Genomic DNA, 17,344 nt, shown 5'->3' with positions numbered 1-17,344 from the left:
TCTATTGAGATACACTCATGCATATGACAAGGTGTTTACATGAAGTGGAATTAATAGCTAGAGAAGTTTGCGTTCTGGAATGATTTGTCTATTTTTGTCAATGTTTGACAGCTCTGCAGCGTTCAGATTAAGTAATGATGGTTATGGGTGCTTTGTTTCAATAGTCTCTGCATGCCTTCCCCATGAGACCTGAATGGACATGAAACGTTGCATCAGCCTCAAGTAGTGTTTTCTCCTTAGGAGAAAGTGTCTCGCCCACCTGCTTTTGCAGGTGTCTAAAAGGATTCTCATTTTCTACACTTAGAAGTGAGACATTTCCAAGAAATTTCTCCGGAGAAAAATTTGCTGCCCTGCAGTGGGGGAAAGGATTTGACATTGAAATTTATGCCACGATTGACTCATATTCTGGGGTGAGAGAAGTACAAACAATAAACTTGAAACTCCTGGAACTTGCAGAAGCGATGAGACACTCTTGAAATGATTAGTTAATTTGAGTTATTGGATATGGCAACTATCATTTTAACAATTTTGTATGGACCAGCTCTCCAGGATTTTAAATAGTAGGCCATTCTTAACTGGAAATAACACACTCATGCATCATACGCACAATATTTATAAACAAGTTAAGCAAAATAACACTAGTATAGCAAAAGGGTAATATTACTAGGTTATCAAGAATATTTGCATGGTAAACTGTTGCATTTTTATTAGTAAGCGTGCTTTAAAAAAGTAAAATATTCAATCCTAAAACTAGATTTTGTCAGTATGCAGAGATATCCCGTATTACCCCAGCTTGCTGAGAAATAGAAGCTGTGACTTGTGGGTTGGCTAATTGAACTGGAAAGATTATACTTAATTTCATAATTGAGCAACATTTGTCATCTGTAATACTAGATTAGTGCCTGAAGTTCTGTTACAACACCAGAACTGTCCTGTTTCTTACCGTAAGTGTGAACATCAACAGCAGCCTTTCCACCCTGTATGTACCATATTAAAAAGAATACTCAGCAAATGTCAAATACATGCTTTTATAGTGATTCCTTAAATAGTAAATAAGTGTAATAATCACTAATATTTCATGACCTAATTTATTGGTCATTCTTATTACCCTTTATCCTGGAAGTGTTCCCAAATATTCAGTGAGTCTTAAGACATTGCCATTATTAATAGTAGACTCTTAAGATGTTACGCTTTGTACAAAAACATTGAATTAATGACCTATGAACAAATTTAAGGTGCAAAAAAATATTCCTCCTTTGTTCTACTGGCTGTAACTGCCAGGTTACCTCGAATCTATAGCTTGGAAGTTTAGATAAGGCTTATGTTTTCATTTCGTACGCCTTACTGCCACTTCACTTGTTTGTGCTGCATTCTTAATTAATGTGCAGCATAAGTATGTGACCTACCAAAAGTCGAGAGTGTTGCTCAAGCTTGCTTTGGATCTTTTGACCAAATTTCTTTTTATACCTTCTCAGTTAGTGGTTCATTGAAAGAAAATGAACAGATGATGTTCATGAAGAGAGTGACTAGTGAATTGTGATGTCCTCTGTCCTAACAAAACCTTTCCTCATGAGAGCAAAAATCATTGCAGACTGAGACTGGTGTTCAAACTGTGGGTATTATCTGGCGGTGCTGAGCTCCCTGGAGGGGCCAGCAAGAGGACCCAGGTAGAAGCGGTGGTTGTTGAGTTCACGCTGTGCTCTGTGGCAGCATTATTTCAGAGGACTCGTCTTTTAATCACCTCTTCATGACAAGTAGTGGATTTAATTCTCTTCAACCTCTATTCCTGTCTCAGTTTCCGTTGAAATTGCTGAGGGAGGGAGGACAGCCAGGTAGACAGTGAGTAACGTGATTCCCTTAGAAAGTCTGTACAAACAAGAAAGTGGGCTAAAATGGGTTATAAATTTAAAAGTGAGAGTGGTAGAAGTGATTGCAGATTTAGAAATGTGTTCTTCGAAAAGTGTCAGTTTGAAACAAGAAGCTTTAACACAGGGTTTGTAATGGGTGAAACTTCACAGTAAAACAAAATTTTGTTTTTCTGATAGTGGAATTAGGACATGAAGATGAATTTCAAAGAAGAATTCTCTGACTATAAAAAACGTTTTAATATAATCAAAGCAAATAATTATGCTCTAGTCCGATAAAGATAATAGTATATTGCTGTCCTTTTCTTACTTTATTTATTTTTAAATTCTTATTGCTTTTCTGATCCACTTTCGATCCAGTTCAGCAAAGTATGTCGGCATAGCTATAAGGGTGTGGTATGTGATGGCAGAGGCAACGAGCAATCCAGGGTGAAGGGAATACAAACTGCTTTTAACCAGTTCTGCTGCTAGGTGTGGATGCCCTTCCTTAATTTGATTCTTGGGTATGTTAACAAAGATGTTAATGTCCTTCTTAGTTCCATTGGACTCACTGAACTTGGTTCACTACATAAATCAAAGGAAGGGATAAATTCTCCAGGCCACTGCGTGAGGTCTTTCTCCTGTTTCCAGCATTCTGACAGGAATTCAAAATGATTGTTTGACTTGTTTTATCCCTTTAAGTCTAATGTATTACTCTGTGTTCGTATTTTTTACTTCTTTCTGTACTAAGGGTGAATAAGGAAAAATGAAGTTTGGTGACAGAGGTTAAACATACAATGTTTATTTTCTGCTACTAGAGGCAAAATATCTTAATTTGTGGAATACATCAGGATACTAATCAGGTAACAGTAAAAGGTTTTAATCTCTCTCTAGAAAATACTGGTGAAAAATTGAACACCTAAACCTCATTTAGATGTCATTACCTCATTAGATCTCATCAGTGATGAAAACCAATAGAAATTTTAGTCCAATGTAAGATACATACTGTATAGCTTTGCTGTATGTCTATGGGACAGTAGTCTAGCTGATTGCTTGTCTCTTTCCCAACAAGATTTCTGATTTTTTAAAAAAATATAGGCTTGTTTTTCCTGCCTTTTGGGGAGAAGTACTGTCTGCTAAATTCTTTAGGTGGTTACTTGCTGAGAGACCAAGCACTCTAGATACCTCTTTTAAAGCTATCTATTTTAAGGTTATTTACTAACTTAAGTCTACCCTTCACCTATGTACTTAACACCTGATAGTCAGGAGAGCCAGCTAGATCACATGCCACTTGCACTGGGAGATGAAGTCATGGTGAATACAGTTAAAATCCAGCATGTTCAGCAGGCATCTGGTTATCCCCTTCCAAGTGATCAGAAATTATTTCTGGGAAAAGTTTAAAACATTGTTTTGCTTAACATAGGCATGTTGGTTCCAGGACAAGTTGGACCTACCTCGGGTTGGTCTGTGTGGGAGCCAGGCGCTGCTGGTCTTTGCAGTCCAGGTTTCAGGTTATTGTACAAATAGAAAGTGGTTTTCTTTCCTGGGCCTTAATATACTTCCTTTGAGATTTCATCTCTGTTCTTATCAGAAAAGGTAACCAGACTTTGTATTATCAACTTTGCTTTGTTTTGCTTCTTTTATGACTAATTAGCCCAGTTTCTAAATTAGTTCCCAAAGGAAATGAGGTTTATATGATAGCACTGTCCAGCTGTTGTTCTGTTTGGGGCCTGTTGGCTAACTTCCATCACATTTGGCAGGGTAATGAGTGCTTTATGCAGAAATGCTGCCTTTCTACCAGTTTGTGGAGGCTGGGAATGGGGTTGAGAGACAGAACCAGTGCCTGGGATGAAGGGAATCTTGAGCGTGAGTTTCTTGCCCCAGACAGTGGCTGACGTGCGTGCTCTACAGATGTGATGGTTAGCAAGAACTCGGAAAGAGCTTCAGGACGACCTGGTGTGTCACTAAGTGGTAACTGAGGCTCTAGGTGGGAACTAAGGACCGTGAAGGGAGAGACTGGGGATGGGGAGATGAATGCTAAGAACTGACATTAATCCTAGAAAGATTGTAGCAGATGTGGAAGGGGAAGGCCTGTGGCTGTCTGTCCTCTGTGTGGAGACTGGGACAGAAGTCATCGTGGGAATTTGTCTTTTTGAGTCACTGTAACATCAGTGGAACTCTTGTTATTTATATCTTGCATGTACATTGCTTTTTCCTTTGTAATACTTTCAGGCTGAGGTCTAGAAGGGCAGACTTTTCGGAGGCTGATACTTTTAAGTCTATCATGCTGTTCTGACCAGCTTTCCTTTTGGGGTTGAGATGTCAGTCTTTAACAACAGAGGCACTTCTGGCACTTGATAAATATTGCTTTTAGAAGTGACTACGAAGATAGCACAATGACAATTGGAGTAGAAATGGAAAAACATTGAGATAAAATTTTTTGTAACATTTGTTTCTTGGCTTTCTGACTTAAGGCACCTGCTGATAGTCAGAGGTGTCTTTCATATGGCAAGTACTGAGAATGATAGGGTCCATCAAACACCTGCAGTGCTGTTAAGGTGAAAAAGGGGACAAGGAGAAATAAGATGTGTTATATACGCACTCTTCAGCAATAGAATTAATTGCATTTGCTTTTCTTCACCTTAAGATAGGTAATAAACTTCTTGGAGGCCATAGTGGGTTTTCTATAAAATATTTCTGGTACAAGGCTCATCTTTAAGTAATCTTTGTCTAAGGAGGCTCCAAGGTCATATTTTTTAAATTACACAACTGTCTTCCATTTCATCAACTTCAGCTTCTGTGGCTCTTGTCTAACTATAATAAAATAGTTAGAACAGTTGTTCAGATTGTATAATCAGTTATGAGGAACATTATTTAAACCTCACAAATGTGATCACTAGTAATGACAGTACTTTCCCATTTGCATATGCAAGTAAATTCTTCTGTTATCTTAATAGTTACCCTTCTCTCATCCTAATATACATAATCTCACAGATTGTTTATCTTTGCTTGTCATGAATGTGCAATCTCTGATAATACATGAGAGGTGTATTTGAGCTCTCCTGATTCTTGCCATGTATGGCACAATAAACTGCCCAAATTTGGTCAAATATTTTTAGCCACTTAGTCATATGTCTTTTAATGTGCTGCATATGTAAGCTTTTGATTCACTTAGCAACAGTATTTTTATGAGTATGTCTTGCCAGTTTTCCTTATGTATACTTGAAAAATGGGCAAGGGTTGTTCTGTGTTGGGCTCTGTCACAACCAGATGGTCTGGCTTTTTTTTTTTTTTTTTTTAATAGTGATAATCAATTTTAAGATATCCTTTTTTTACAGATTATGAATTTTAGAGGATTTTAAGGTATACAGTATGCAGCATATTGAAATGTAGTATTAAAAGATCTATACTTAAAAATGCTTAGGCAATTTCCAAGTTTTCTGATATAAATTTATTTTCCTTATAATAAATAGGTGCATATTATGCTCTACATAGGGTACCAGTGGTCAGGCAAATTGGATATCCAGGAGAACTGGATATATGGCATGTGTGAAATATGGCTAGGTTAATGTTTCTGTTAAGTGTAAACATCTGTGTTTCCTGAATTTGTTTTCCTCCTGAATGGTGTTATGATGTCTTGCATTTAGTTCCTTTTCATTTAAGTAACAAAATGCCTTGCAAAGAGAGGCGATTCTTTTATTTCAGAGCTTGTTACTAGCATGTAAGCATTGTACACTGATGATAAGTGGAAGAAATTGAAGAAAATATGCTTGAGGAATTTGTAGTCTTTATTGTTGGAATATGTTCATAAATTATTTTATCAAAAGAATTGCTGATTTTAGGGGTGCATATGACTAAAACGATAATTCGAAAAATCCTTTAGGAAGGCAGTTTTCAAGAATACCTGAAAAGGTAGGGAGTTTTAGGAATGTTTTTACTCAAGAATGTGTTTCTGTTTTTAATTGAAAAACTAATAATGCAAGCAGTATACTGCAGTCTAATTGCAAGTTTATGGATTAACAAGTCCAGCTGAGACTCATTAAAACAGTTCTGTGTTACATTCTAAACAAAGCCTTAAGTTTGTATCTAACTAAAGCAAATGGGGTCAAAAAGGGATAATTTCTTGCTGGTTTTGTTTGTCTGGGGCAGCAGCACATCTCCCTCATGGTGTAGCTGTTGCCTCAGCACTACAGAATGGAGGGAAGCTTCGGGATTCAATGTGGAAAGCACAATTGCTTAAAGAAGGAAATCTATTTTTTGCCAAAATAAAGCAAATATATAATTTTTAGTCTTTATTGCTGTAGAAGTATTCTGAAAAGTAAAATTTATACCTTAATTGCATAATACCTTTAATTAGAGGCATAATTCTCTAGAAGGATTTAGGAGCCCGGCAGTAAAAATTCTCATTTCAGCCTTCTGGTTATGTAGTATTGTTGATTTATTAAGCTAAAAAATTAATACCAGTCCTGCTGTTTTGAGTCCTTGCTGTCCTGAAATGCAGAGGGACTTTTCTCTGTGTTGCTCTGCCCTTTTAAGGGCAGCAGTATGGAAGTTGGCAAGAAAACTCAGTGAGCACCCTGTGAGAAAAATACTCAAACGCAGAGAAGAAAGGCAAAATAGGAGCCAGTCAAGATGGAGATCTGGAGAGCAGCAGTAGTTCTGCATCTGGGCAACACTGTTTGCTTGGTAATTAAGAGATGCGCACAAATGGTAATATCTTTGCAATGTGCCAAATTGATACTCAAGTTTAAGTTTATAAACATCAGTGATTAATACACTGTTAAAAGATGCATGACGGTATAGAATATGCTGCAGTAGAAAACAGCAGGGGGGGTGTTGAAGTGCAACGTAGCATCTCCTTCCATACTCCTTAGTCTCGACTGCATTATAATTAAAACCACGTTATGGTATTGTTTTCCAAACTGCTCCCCATCTCTTGGTCACAACAATTCTATTTCATGGTGTAGCTGTTTATTCAATTGTAATATCTGCTTAAGTGAGTGACCTGGGCCTGGGATGGAGCGAGGGCCTGGGGGCTTTATAAAGGGAACCACTTTGTACTGGAGAACAAGGGTGCAGTGGGGATTGTAAATGGCTCCTCAAAAAAACAGAACAAATTTACCTGAGGAAATCGTGTTTGTTGGTTTTGTTAAACTCTGTTTGAATTTGTTTATTTAACGATTTTTTTACAAATCTGTAACACCTGCTGCCTTTCTCTCAAATTCTTCATCTTGCTGTCAAACCCCAACAAATAAACCCTACTCCCTCATCAGACCTGAAAATACTTACCTTTTTCTTGAAGATGTTACTTTAAAGATGCACAGTATTGTAGAACAGCTTTAATATGAACTTATTTCTTAAATCTTTCTTTCTTTATAGGCTTGTATAGATGATAACGTAGATATGGTGAAATTTCTGGTGGAAAATGGAGCAAATATTAATCAACCAGATAATGAAGGCTGGATACCTCTACATGCAGCTGCTTCCTGTGGATATCTTGATATAGCAGAGTAAGGCTTTTTCCTCTATTTTTGAAATACATGTATTTTACTAATACATTGTTAAGAGGGGCAGTAGAAGCAGATGGCATTCATAAATTGTCTTTTTAGTTGCCTCTGGGGCGTGTAGTGAGAGAGAATGCTTTTATATTGTGTGTTGGTTGTGAAGTGCGCTGTGTGCATAACTATTTGTGCATTGCATTTTCTCTTTCTAGCTTTTTTACATTGTATCTTAGGTAGCTGTAAGAGGTGAACATTTAAGACTGTTCATGACTGTCAAATGATTTTTTTAAAAATTATTTTCTTCTGTAGAAAGGTTGTTATGGGGGGAGGCATGGGGAGAAAGTTCAAATTTACATTTTATTAGTAGTCTGAAACATTATCCCAGGATAAGTCTATGTGTAGGAGATTAATTTTGCAATTGTATTTGCAGTCTTGAAAAGTTTGTTTTTCAGGTGTGGTATAAAGTGGTGACTTCTGCTAATTATTTTGGCTGTGGAGCAAAATCTTACAGTTGAAGTTAGATGCCGGTTATGGTATTAGTTAAAGCTTACTCTGTACTAAATTCCAGGAGTGGTTTTGTTGTTATCCTTGAAGCCTGTTGAGGGCCACTGAAGATAGGCTAAAATCAAATTTTTCCAGAGGTTATCTGTTTTAACCTGAAGTAATGATTGATTTGAGAAAATGTGTGGCATATGTTGCTCAGCACGCTGTTCTTGCAGTAAAGAAGGTAATTGTGTCTTTCTAAAGACCCTTTGGGTAAACACAAACTTCATTAATTCTGCTAAACTCAGTGTGATGTCTGATCCAGTGTAAGACTTTGATAAAATAAAAAGTGGTATTTTATCATGTACTTATGTTACTGTACTAATTACAGTGGTGAAAGATGGAAATTGTCAGTTTAGGGGATGGTTTATTGATGTTCTGTTCTGTGAGTTTGAGAGGTTTAATTACTTTAATCTTAAGGGAAAGGAAAAATTCTGGAGTCTCTTGTATATCGTTTTCACTGGGAAAATTTTTTTTTTTATGTTCATAGAGTGAAGTGCTTTGTATATCCTTTTTATAGCTGGGACACTGTGTGACCGCTAACTTCTGTAATCTGCCTTTCTACACTATGCAGATGTTTGATGCTATAATCTCTCTTGCATGCACGCTGGAAGCGTTTACTTGTTGGCTATACTATGACAAGAATTTCCCTACAAACCGAGATAATATAAGCCTTTCTTCAGTGTAGTGGAGGTAAAACACCTGCCTTTTTTCCACACTAGGAAATAGTTGAATAAATGTTCTTGGTTTGGCATTGCAGCCTAGTATATGCAGATGTTCAGGGAAGAAAGAGCGATGTCGCTTGTCCACAAGACAGTTTTTCACTATTGACTTGAGTATTTGAAATCTATAATATTGCTGAAGATTGTCATCTGTTTTTTATTCTCTCAGACTGGGACAAGACCTGTGTGCATATTTTCTACAGATATCCTTTAAAGAAATTAGATTATTGGAGTAAAATCCTGTGGGATGTGGGACATTTAAGCTATTGGAAAAGCAGTGTTTTTAAGGTGCAAGGGGTTTTGAAGATAAGCTGTTGAAACAAATTTCCACGTACAGCTGAGAAGGATAACCTGACCTGAATGGAGCAATATTTATATCTGATGAGGCCCATAGAGTTTAGATTTTCTTCAAACTGCTTCTTCAGGAGCTCAGCTTCAAATAATTTACAAAACTGATAGCAGAATTTGTGACTGATGCAAAACTGGGGGAAGACGAAAGGATGATACAATAAATTACCAGATATTAGAAATCTGTTTTTTATTTGGCCCATAGTACATGCTGAGTCCAGCATCTGCTTTAGTGAGGATGCATCTTTCCTGGGAAGCATGAGAATGTGTGTTTGTGTGTCAGTGGCTGAATCTGATGTTTCATTTTTAGCACTAAATTTTCTGGTTCGTGGAAGGAAGCTTTTAATTTGGGTAGATTACGGAGCTTATATATGTAGCTCTGAAAAGATTACAGCTAATAGCTTGTCATCTTTCTGTCCTGGATGATATGGATTAGCATTTTTGTACAGAACATCATCTGTTCATTTCCTATTTTCTTGCAAGGTGCAAGAGAGAAGAGAGGGAATGGGTTCTGGTGTTTCCTAACTTTGTTAACGAAGAGCTGGAGAGAGTGTGACCTGTGCTTCCCTTTCTCCTCCCGTGGAACTGCCTGTTGCACAGCTTTGTAGAGCTTCTCAAATTGGAGACTCGGCAATCTATTTCTGCTTCCTCTGCTGCCATCTTAAGTCTTCTTAGGGGTTCCTTCAGATGTAAATAGCTGGAATTTATTTCTCTTGAAATAGCACAATCTGTGAAATCCTCCAAATAAGCAAATTTAATTAGTATATTGATTTTTGTTTACAGTGCTTATGTTTTTACAGTTCATAAGAAAAATGTGGCATGATAGCATACTTTCATTATTTCAAGTTTTCATGTCTTAAAATCTAAAATTATGTCTAAGAAAGCAACAGACCTAGGGGATGGAGATATTTTCTGTTATGAAATGCATTTCTATCTTTAGAATGTAATTTAGGGACTTTGCAGTGCCAAGTATGTCCTCTGTATGTTGACTATGTTCACCTTTCAACCCTAACATTCTTCATGTATGTGTGTACATCACTTTCTAGGCTTAAAAGAGGGGGAAAGAAAGCAGAAGTTCTGTTAACGTTGCATAATAACTCTTGCATGATTCATCACTAGGGTTAGAGTCTGTGAAATATAACTGAGATGGGGGGTTGTTGGAGTTTGCAGATCTGTTAATAGGATGTGAAACCTTGGGTCCGCTTTCAAAGTGAGAAAAAAAGGTTAATCATTACAAACCTTTATAGTACAGTCTTTATCATAGTTTTTCTCCTGATGCTCATTTGACTTCCATATTTGAGGTGGTTAATGTACTTTCTTATAGAGTGAGAAAGGTTTCTGTTCAGACTGCTTTTATAATTGATCAGTACACAAACAATCTCACAGTTCAGCTTTTCTTTCTGTGTTCTATCCATTTGCTATTAACACCCATTTCCTATTATGTACAGTAAATGGGAATGACTGGGAGTCACTCCGGATTAATACAGAATGGTGCCTGCCTATCTGATCAATGCAGGAACCTTCACATCATGCTGCGCTTTCACTGAACACCTGATTCTCTCTTTCTCTCTCTCTTGCTCTGTAATGTACACATTCTTCTTAAGTAGCACCTGCTGCTGCTCAGGTGTTCCTGAGTGAGTGCACCCATGTGCTGGAGATGGGGGAGAAGTACAGGATATGTAGATGGTAGGGAGCTTCTCCGAAAAAACTCTGGATGTTTCAGGGAGCCACCACTTCAGCCGTGTTTTGGTGCTGGTCCCATGCTAATTGCTAGTGAGCTGAGTGAATTTGTGACATAGCCCCGACTTGTCGGGGTTTTTATTTTGCTTTCGCTAACCGTCCAGCTAATGGGCTTCTCACTGCGGGTTTATTCTCTGTCCCTGTCATCTTCCACTGTATTCATCAGTCCTATGGCATCTTCTCCCAGCAGTATGTCCTGTCCCATTTCAGTTTTCCGCCCCTTTGGAACAGCTGCCTTCTCTTGAATATGCTTCCCATCTCCTCTAAAAAATGCATCTTCCAGTTTAAGGAATGTTAGTCTTGTAGAAGCCCACTTCGGGCAAAATACAGCAAGAGAACATAGTTTAGTGTGAAATAAAGTGTCAGCTGGTTGCAGATGGAGAGTTGTGCTGTAAAAGCAAAAACTCTGCCATGGAGGGCAACTGCTGCTTTTGTTTCCGTTGTTGTTTCTGAGATCTGTAAATGCTGGGGGTGCTTCAGCTTACTGGAAATTCTTTGAATGGTTTAATTTTAGAATTCCCTACTTAAGTTAGTGTTCATCTCGTCTATGATTATGTGAATTAGCTTACAAGTAACTGTAATATGAACGTGTTTTAAATTAAAATTCTTCAGAATTGCCAAAAAAGGTGGATTTTGTAGAGCGTGTTCTCTTTTTCTATCCTCAATTTTTTTCATATACAGAAAGCTTTACACAAAGGAGCCTTTTTGAATCCAATGTGTTAGTATGAATTAGAAATTCAGCATCAAATGCTTCGAAAAATTATAGTTATGTGGAAACAAAGTTTAATGCAGGAGGACTTAAACAGAAATTTTGTGTCCTTTTTTAAGATGGTGTTTAATGGGTAGGACCCTTAAATTTACCCTTGTAAAACTCTTGTAAAATTATTTGGGTGTATATAATGAATTTTTTTATCTATCTCTTCTACAATTTAAAAGCCTGTATATTATTTCGGTATCAAGGAATAAACAAATTCCTTTTTAGAACGCAAAAAATGTAATAGAGGAGAAAAATAGTGCAAAGTTGCATTTAAGAAACAGAATTTTAAAATGCTCACTTTTTTATTTCTCTCCGCTTTGTATTGTACCAGATTAATGTAAAATAAATCTGAAATGGTAGAAATTTCTCATCAAGAATTAAAGTTTGTGCTAAAAATGTATTGCCTTGTGGACTTTGTGCCATGCCTAGTTGTGTGTAGTTGATGTATTTTGAAGCTTGTTTGCAAGTATTTAGAGGCTACAGTACAGTTTTACTGCTTAAATACAAATGCTCTTCCGTTTTCCCCAGAATGAAAGAAGGTGCATCTTCCCAGCAAGTGTAAGAAAAGCATTTTTCAAAAATAACTTAGAAGTCAGTGACAGTTACACTTCTGTGGAAAAAACAAAAACAAACAAAAAAAACGCCCAAAAAACGAGGGGGAGGGAGATGTCTCCTGAGGGAAGAATAGGGTTTTTACACCTTCACGCAGTGGGTACTACATCTGAGTAACAGTTTGCCAAATGTTGCTGTAGATACTAAAATTTCTCATGGGTTCAAGGGATGAGAAATCCACTGAAGGTGGATACATAAAAAAATACAAATGAAGAATACATACATACAAATGGGATCTGGTTCGGAAAATCCATGAGAGTAGTTGGAGACTGGCAAGGTATTACAGGAAAAGTAGCATGTATTTCCCCCATTTTTACTCTCCTTGAAGATGTGCTCACTTTTGGAGACAGGGTAGATGTTAAATGGATGTTTGCTCTAACACAGTATGGTTGCTTTTATGTTTGAGAGGCATGTTTGATACATGTAGTTACACATACAGACCCTAAGACTTAGCACAGTTTCAAAATACACCACCTTTATTTTACAGGTTTTAAAAGCTGAAGCATATGATTACAGTTAGAAAGAGAATAACTTCTGAAGTTCAGAGCCTCCTCACTCAGATCATTTAAGAAGAGAATAGCAGCTTGACCAACTCTGCTGCTCTAAAACCCAGCTCACCCGCTTTCTTTCCTGCCCAGAGTTTCCAATGTTGTATCCCCTCCTGCCCCTAATATTTAAAGCAGACTTTAAAAGGCTTGTGTGTAACCACTGCCTTGCTGCTGATGCCCATCTGTTTTTCCAGACTCCAGACACCTGAAAGTGAACCCAGCCAAACTAGTTTGCTGAAGCCTCAGCAAGCCATTGTCCCAGGATTTCTCTATTTTAGTAACAGTGCATTAAGACTAAATGAGTGCTCGTTGTCTGGTATACGGAGGAGTGAGAGACAATCCTGCAAACCTGTAGTTGAATACATAGATGTTCGGTGATAGGTGGTTTACTTACAGCTCTGATTGCCTTGCGGGGACTGCTGCGGATGCTGGGTGGTAGCGATTCCTGCCTGTGGTACCGGAACAGAACCAGGGCTCATCTGGCAACAGCTAGTGAAGGGAACTCAGTGCAGTTTCACAATATGCTTAATGTGATCTAACTTGAGACTACTACAGAAATAGGCAGTCATTCCCTTCTCCCCTTGGTTTTCCCTCCTCCACAGGCTCTTACCCCCTCTCTTGCATTATCTAATGATCACACAGCAATGTGGGAACTATTAGTGTAAGACAGGCCTTCAGGGGGTTTGGAGGGTTTATTCTCTTTTGGATCAGTGAGCTGATCTGGCTTGCCAGCAGCAGCTGGCATAGATACGAGGGTATTAAAAAAAAGTCTGGGCTGCTTTTCAGACATAGCTTGTGCCTCTGATCAGAAGCCTGGCAGTGGAGAGCTGCCTGTGCTAAGGTGAAGTCCTCTCCTTCATCTCCCACCTCATGAGCCTGAGCCAGCTGGTACTGTTGAATGTTCTTCCACGATATCTGAGGGAGGTGGTGCCACAAAATATGTTTCAAAGCAATTGTTTCTAATCCATTTCTCTCTAAGTTTTTATAACTTGATCATCTGGAGCTATTACTTACTGGAGTGTTTTTAATCTAAACTCTTTCACTGTAACCCATTATAATCCTAGAAGAGCAAGACATTATTTAGGCAAAGCAGACTGATAAAAATGTCAGGGATGGCTCCCATCTCCTTTAGCTTTGATCCCAGTTATGGTTTTAACTAACTGAGTATGAAGTGATGTTATTAGTGATACATTCAGAAATGGATCTCTGGAGGATAATCAAAAGTTTGGGTTTCTGAATGGCAAGGTGAAGTTGGTGGTCTGATGTAAACCACATGCAAACTGATTATGCAAACTAATACGGGGTTTGGTCTGATAGAGATGCCACAAGGCGAATGAATGTTTTTGTCAGGATTCAAGATGTTACTTTAAATGACACAAGGAAATGTTAACCGGAGGAGTAGAATTAGAAGGAAAAAGGACCAAAGACCAGACTTGATACAACCCACTCAGAAAATGAGAAGAGGACTTCAGAAGGATATATTATAAAACAAGCCACGTGACAAAAGCAGGGAAAGAAGATATATTCCCAGCCAAAGACGAACAGCTCTTCTAGAAGAATGACTGACTTCTTACAAGCTGACACTGGTAAAGATTGCAGTGTTTGTTTTGAGAGCTGTGAAAAGGTCACTGCAGGCTTTGGAAGATTGTTTCAGTTAATTCATTCCTATTTGCTGCCTTGTTTCTTTCTGGAAGAACAGATTGGGAAAAAATGTTAATAGGAGAGAAGATATGCTAGTATGGTAGTCTCCCCCGTCCTGCCAAATCAAGGTGGGATGCTCGTTTTTTATCAGCAACGTAAATGTTCCTCCTGCTCCAAACTTGAATTAGATATCTGCAAGGATAAAGCTAAATTCCATTAGAGAAAGTCATGGAAAAACTTGGAGAAGATCAGTGAGCTAGTATCAGTTGGCATTTTTTTTTATGAGCATATACTGTGTACTGTTCTCAACATGTTTCTGCTGCATGTATGTACATCCTAAGAATAATGAAACACTAATTAAGTTGTTTAGGTTGATGGTGAAATTCCCTTTTTAAAATCATGTCATTATGTCATAGAGTTTAATCTTTTCTACTGTGTAGCTGTGATCTGATGTTTGGATAATAACCAGCTGGCAGAAATAGACAGTAAGATATGGTTGGTGGGTTAGAGGAAATTATAGGACCTATCTGATATGATACCTGTTTGTTCAACTGAGGGGAGTCTAGGAGAGCTGGTCACTCTAGGATGCACAAAGACGGTGTGTGCTCTATAGATGCCTTCTTCAGATTGGATTACTGTGTGCATCTCCACTTGTGACCCTAAATATTTGTTAGTACGTATATTACATTTCTGTTCTTCTAAAGGTAAATCTACTAGACCTTTAAGTTCAGAGATGTCTTCTTCAGGGACGTATGATTTAGTGGAAAGTATCTTTTTCCTTTTAATATGCTTTAGCAGTTCATTGGATCTAATGAAAAGTCAAGGGACTGATGCCCAATGTAAAGCTCAGAGCACTCTAATTTTTGGCTGAAAAAGAATTTGAAGGTGCAGCTCATGTCTAAAAAAGCCATCCTGCTTTGAGAAGTGATGTGCATAGGAAAGATAGTACTTGTTTATCACAGAGCATTGGTTTTATTGGTATCCTGAGAACAATTCAGAGTAGATACCTATGAATTCTGAAGTTGAATGTGATACATATGGAAGAGAAGACATATAGAAGAGTGATACATATGGAAGCCTGGGAGCTCAGGTAGACTCCTGAGAAACATAACACATCAGGCCCTCCCTGGATGATGGCGTGTAACTGCCTGTTGCTGCCAGTCAACTCCTAGGTATGACTGGAACATGGGAGAGCAGCTCTAGATACACGAGCAACCAGGTTTTGAATTGAGCAAGTGCTTGGTAGGTATGGCATACTGTGACTTGTGAGGGCCTCATCAACTAATTAAAAATTGCTGTTTCAGAAAGAGGCAGCAATAGATTCTTCTTAGACTGTGGAATCTATGGAATTGTTAGTGCCTTTAAATATTGAATATAGTATTTATTCAGTTATCTGGTATAAAAATAATTTAATTCACAGTAAAGTTGGTTTTCAGTGTTGTTTTCTAGGAGAAAACATGGGTGTGGTGTAGATTGTCACTCCAGTGCATCTAATTTTTTATTTTCTTTCAGCTTTTACTTGAGCATTTTTCTCTATTGTGAGTTTGACCTTGTTGTGCCACGTACAGTAGACTTTGTAATGACACTGAAGTAACTTATGACCTACTTACCCTTTCTTACAGCTGTGCCTTTTGTTGGATACCCTAAACTACGTCATTTTGGTGCAAATGATCCTAATCTGTGTGTATTTTTCTAGTGTTATCCCTGACTGAGGCAGGATAAAAGCTGCTTGAATTCTTCTGAAATCCATGTAAATATAGTGTGGTATCTCTAGAGACATAAGGCTGCTGTGCATTGATGAGAGTGAGTTATTTGGATACAATTCAGATACTAAGACACAAAAACGTATTTTTTGTTATAAACAGCAGGTATGACAGGAAAAAAGTATAAAAAAGAAATTTCTTGAGAAAGGAATTACTCTTGATTACAGATGAGGTACTGCTTATCAAATCTGAATAAAGAGTAAGAGTTTCTTTTGGAAGAAATGTATTTTCAAGGAAGTTCAAAGTGGACTGGACAGGTAAACAACTGCTATGAATTGCAGATTGCTGATACTTAATGAGGGGTCAGACTGAGTTCAGAACTACTGGGTGATGCTAAAAGCTGCACTGTGGTAACAATGTTGCTTCATAGAGAGATTTGGTCACTATATTATTGCATAATAGAATTACAAACAAGATAAGTTCCGTGATGGAGTGATTATATCTATGCTAATATCTGTTTAAGCACAGTAAAAGAATTGATCTTGGTTTAAACTTTTCTGATATAAATGCCAACACGTGGCTGTTGGAGGAAAATAAGGTTGTTAAGTTAGGTCCATCTTCAAAACTTCCACTGAAATAGAAAGCAGCAGTTAAAAATCAGAATTTGCGGTGCTACTATGGCCAAATCTAGCAATGCTACTCTTGGCACAAGGCAGGAGGGCTGGTGAGTTAGTGGTGTGATCACCTCTTGTTGGTGAGGAATTAGCTGAGGAAGGTGGGCAGCAGCATGGTTTTCCTTCTTCCTCCTCCTCTTCTGCCTCCATGCTGTTGTTACCTCTTCCTTTTAACCAGCATAATTCAGTCCCAAGTATTCACCTTCATGACACTTCCATAAATCAGCACAAATGCTTGGAGACTTGCTACAGGAAAGCATCCGGAGCATCGTGAGCTAGAGTTACTGTGTGTACTGTACGGACTCTTCTGCAGCTGCAACAAGATATGTTTCAAACTCAGCCTTCATTTTTGCACTATAGAGTGCAAGAAGGATAATGAGGTTTAGATAAAAACAGTCTTTATGGAGAAAAAAGAATAAATCAAAAAAACAGTTATCTGTGGTTGAAAAACAACATGTATTTTTGTTGGCAGACTTCATAATGTTTCAAAATTTCTGATACTTTTGGGAATGTTGGACTTCAAAACACATTGGTCTGATAACTTAAAACTTGGTTAATTCTTTGGGGGTTGAAATTTTTTTAGCTTTGTTTAGAAAATTTTGTGAATTTTGACATAAAGTTTTGCTATAAAACTTCCTATGCCTGAGCTTGAAAATCAGCATACATTTGCTGGCTAGCAGAAAAAGTATTTGTTTCTTAATTTTTCAAAGA

The 17,344-nt window shown here is 37.8% G+C and overlaps 1 protein-coding gene across 7 annotated transcripts in view; it reads left to right on the top strand.

Annotated features, from left to right (window-relative positions):
• The window catches only part of PPP1R12A (protein phosphatase 1 regulatory subunit 12A), a 122,202-nt gene that overhangs the window by 40,542 nt on the left and 64,316 nt on the right, over positions 1-17,344 (top strand). For 6 of the 7 annotated variants that reach the window (XM_087767951.1, XM_087767952.1, XM_087767949.1 and 3 more), the window contains exon 2: positions 7,224-7,354. The exons of the other annotated variant lie outside the window; for it this stretch is intronic. In XM_087767951.1, coding sequence (XP_087624077.1) covers positions 7,224-7,354 — 131 coding nt within the window. The remainder of the gene's footprint in view (positions 1-7,223; positions 7,355-17,344) is intronic. 7 annotated transcript variants of the gene reach the window in all.

This window comes from Nipponia nippon, unplaced genomic scaffold (assembly GCF_047370975.1).
Source record: "Nipponia nippon isolate SJK-2023a ecotype South Korea unplaced genomic scaffold, ASM4737097v1 scaffold_3, whole genome shotgun sequence".
NCBI classification, from domain to species: Eukaryota; Metazoa; Chordata; class Aves; order Pelecaniformes; family Threskiornithidae; genus Nipponia; species Nipponia nippon.
The sequence above is the reverse complement of the archived record's forward strand: the minus strand, read 5'-3'. Positions and strand labels throughout refer to the sequence as shown.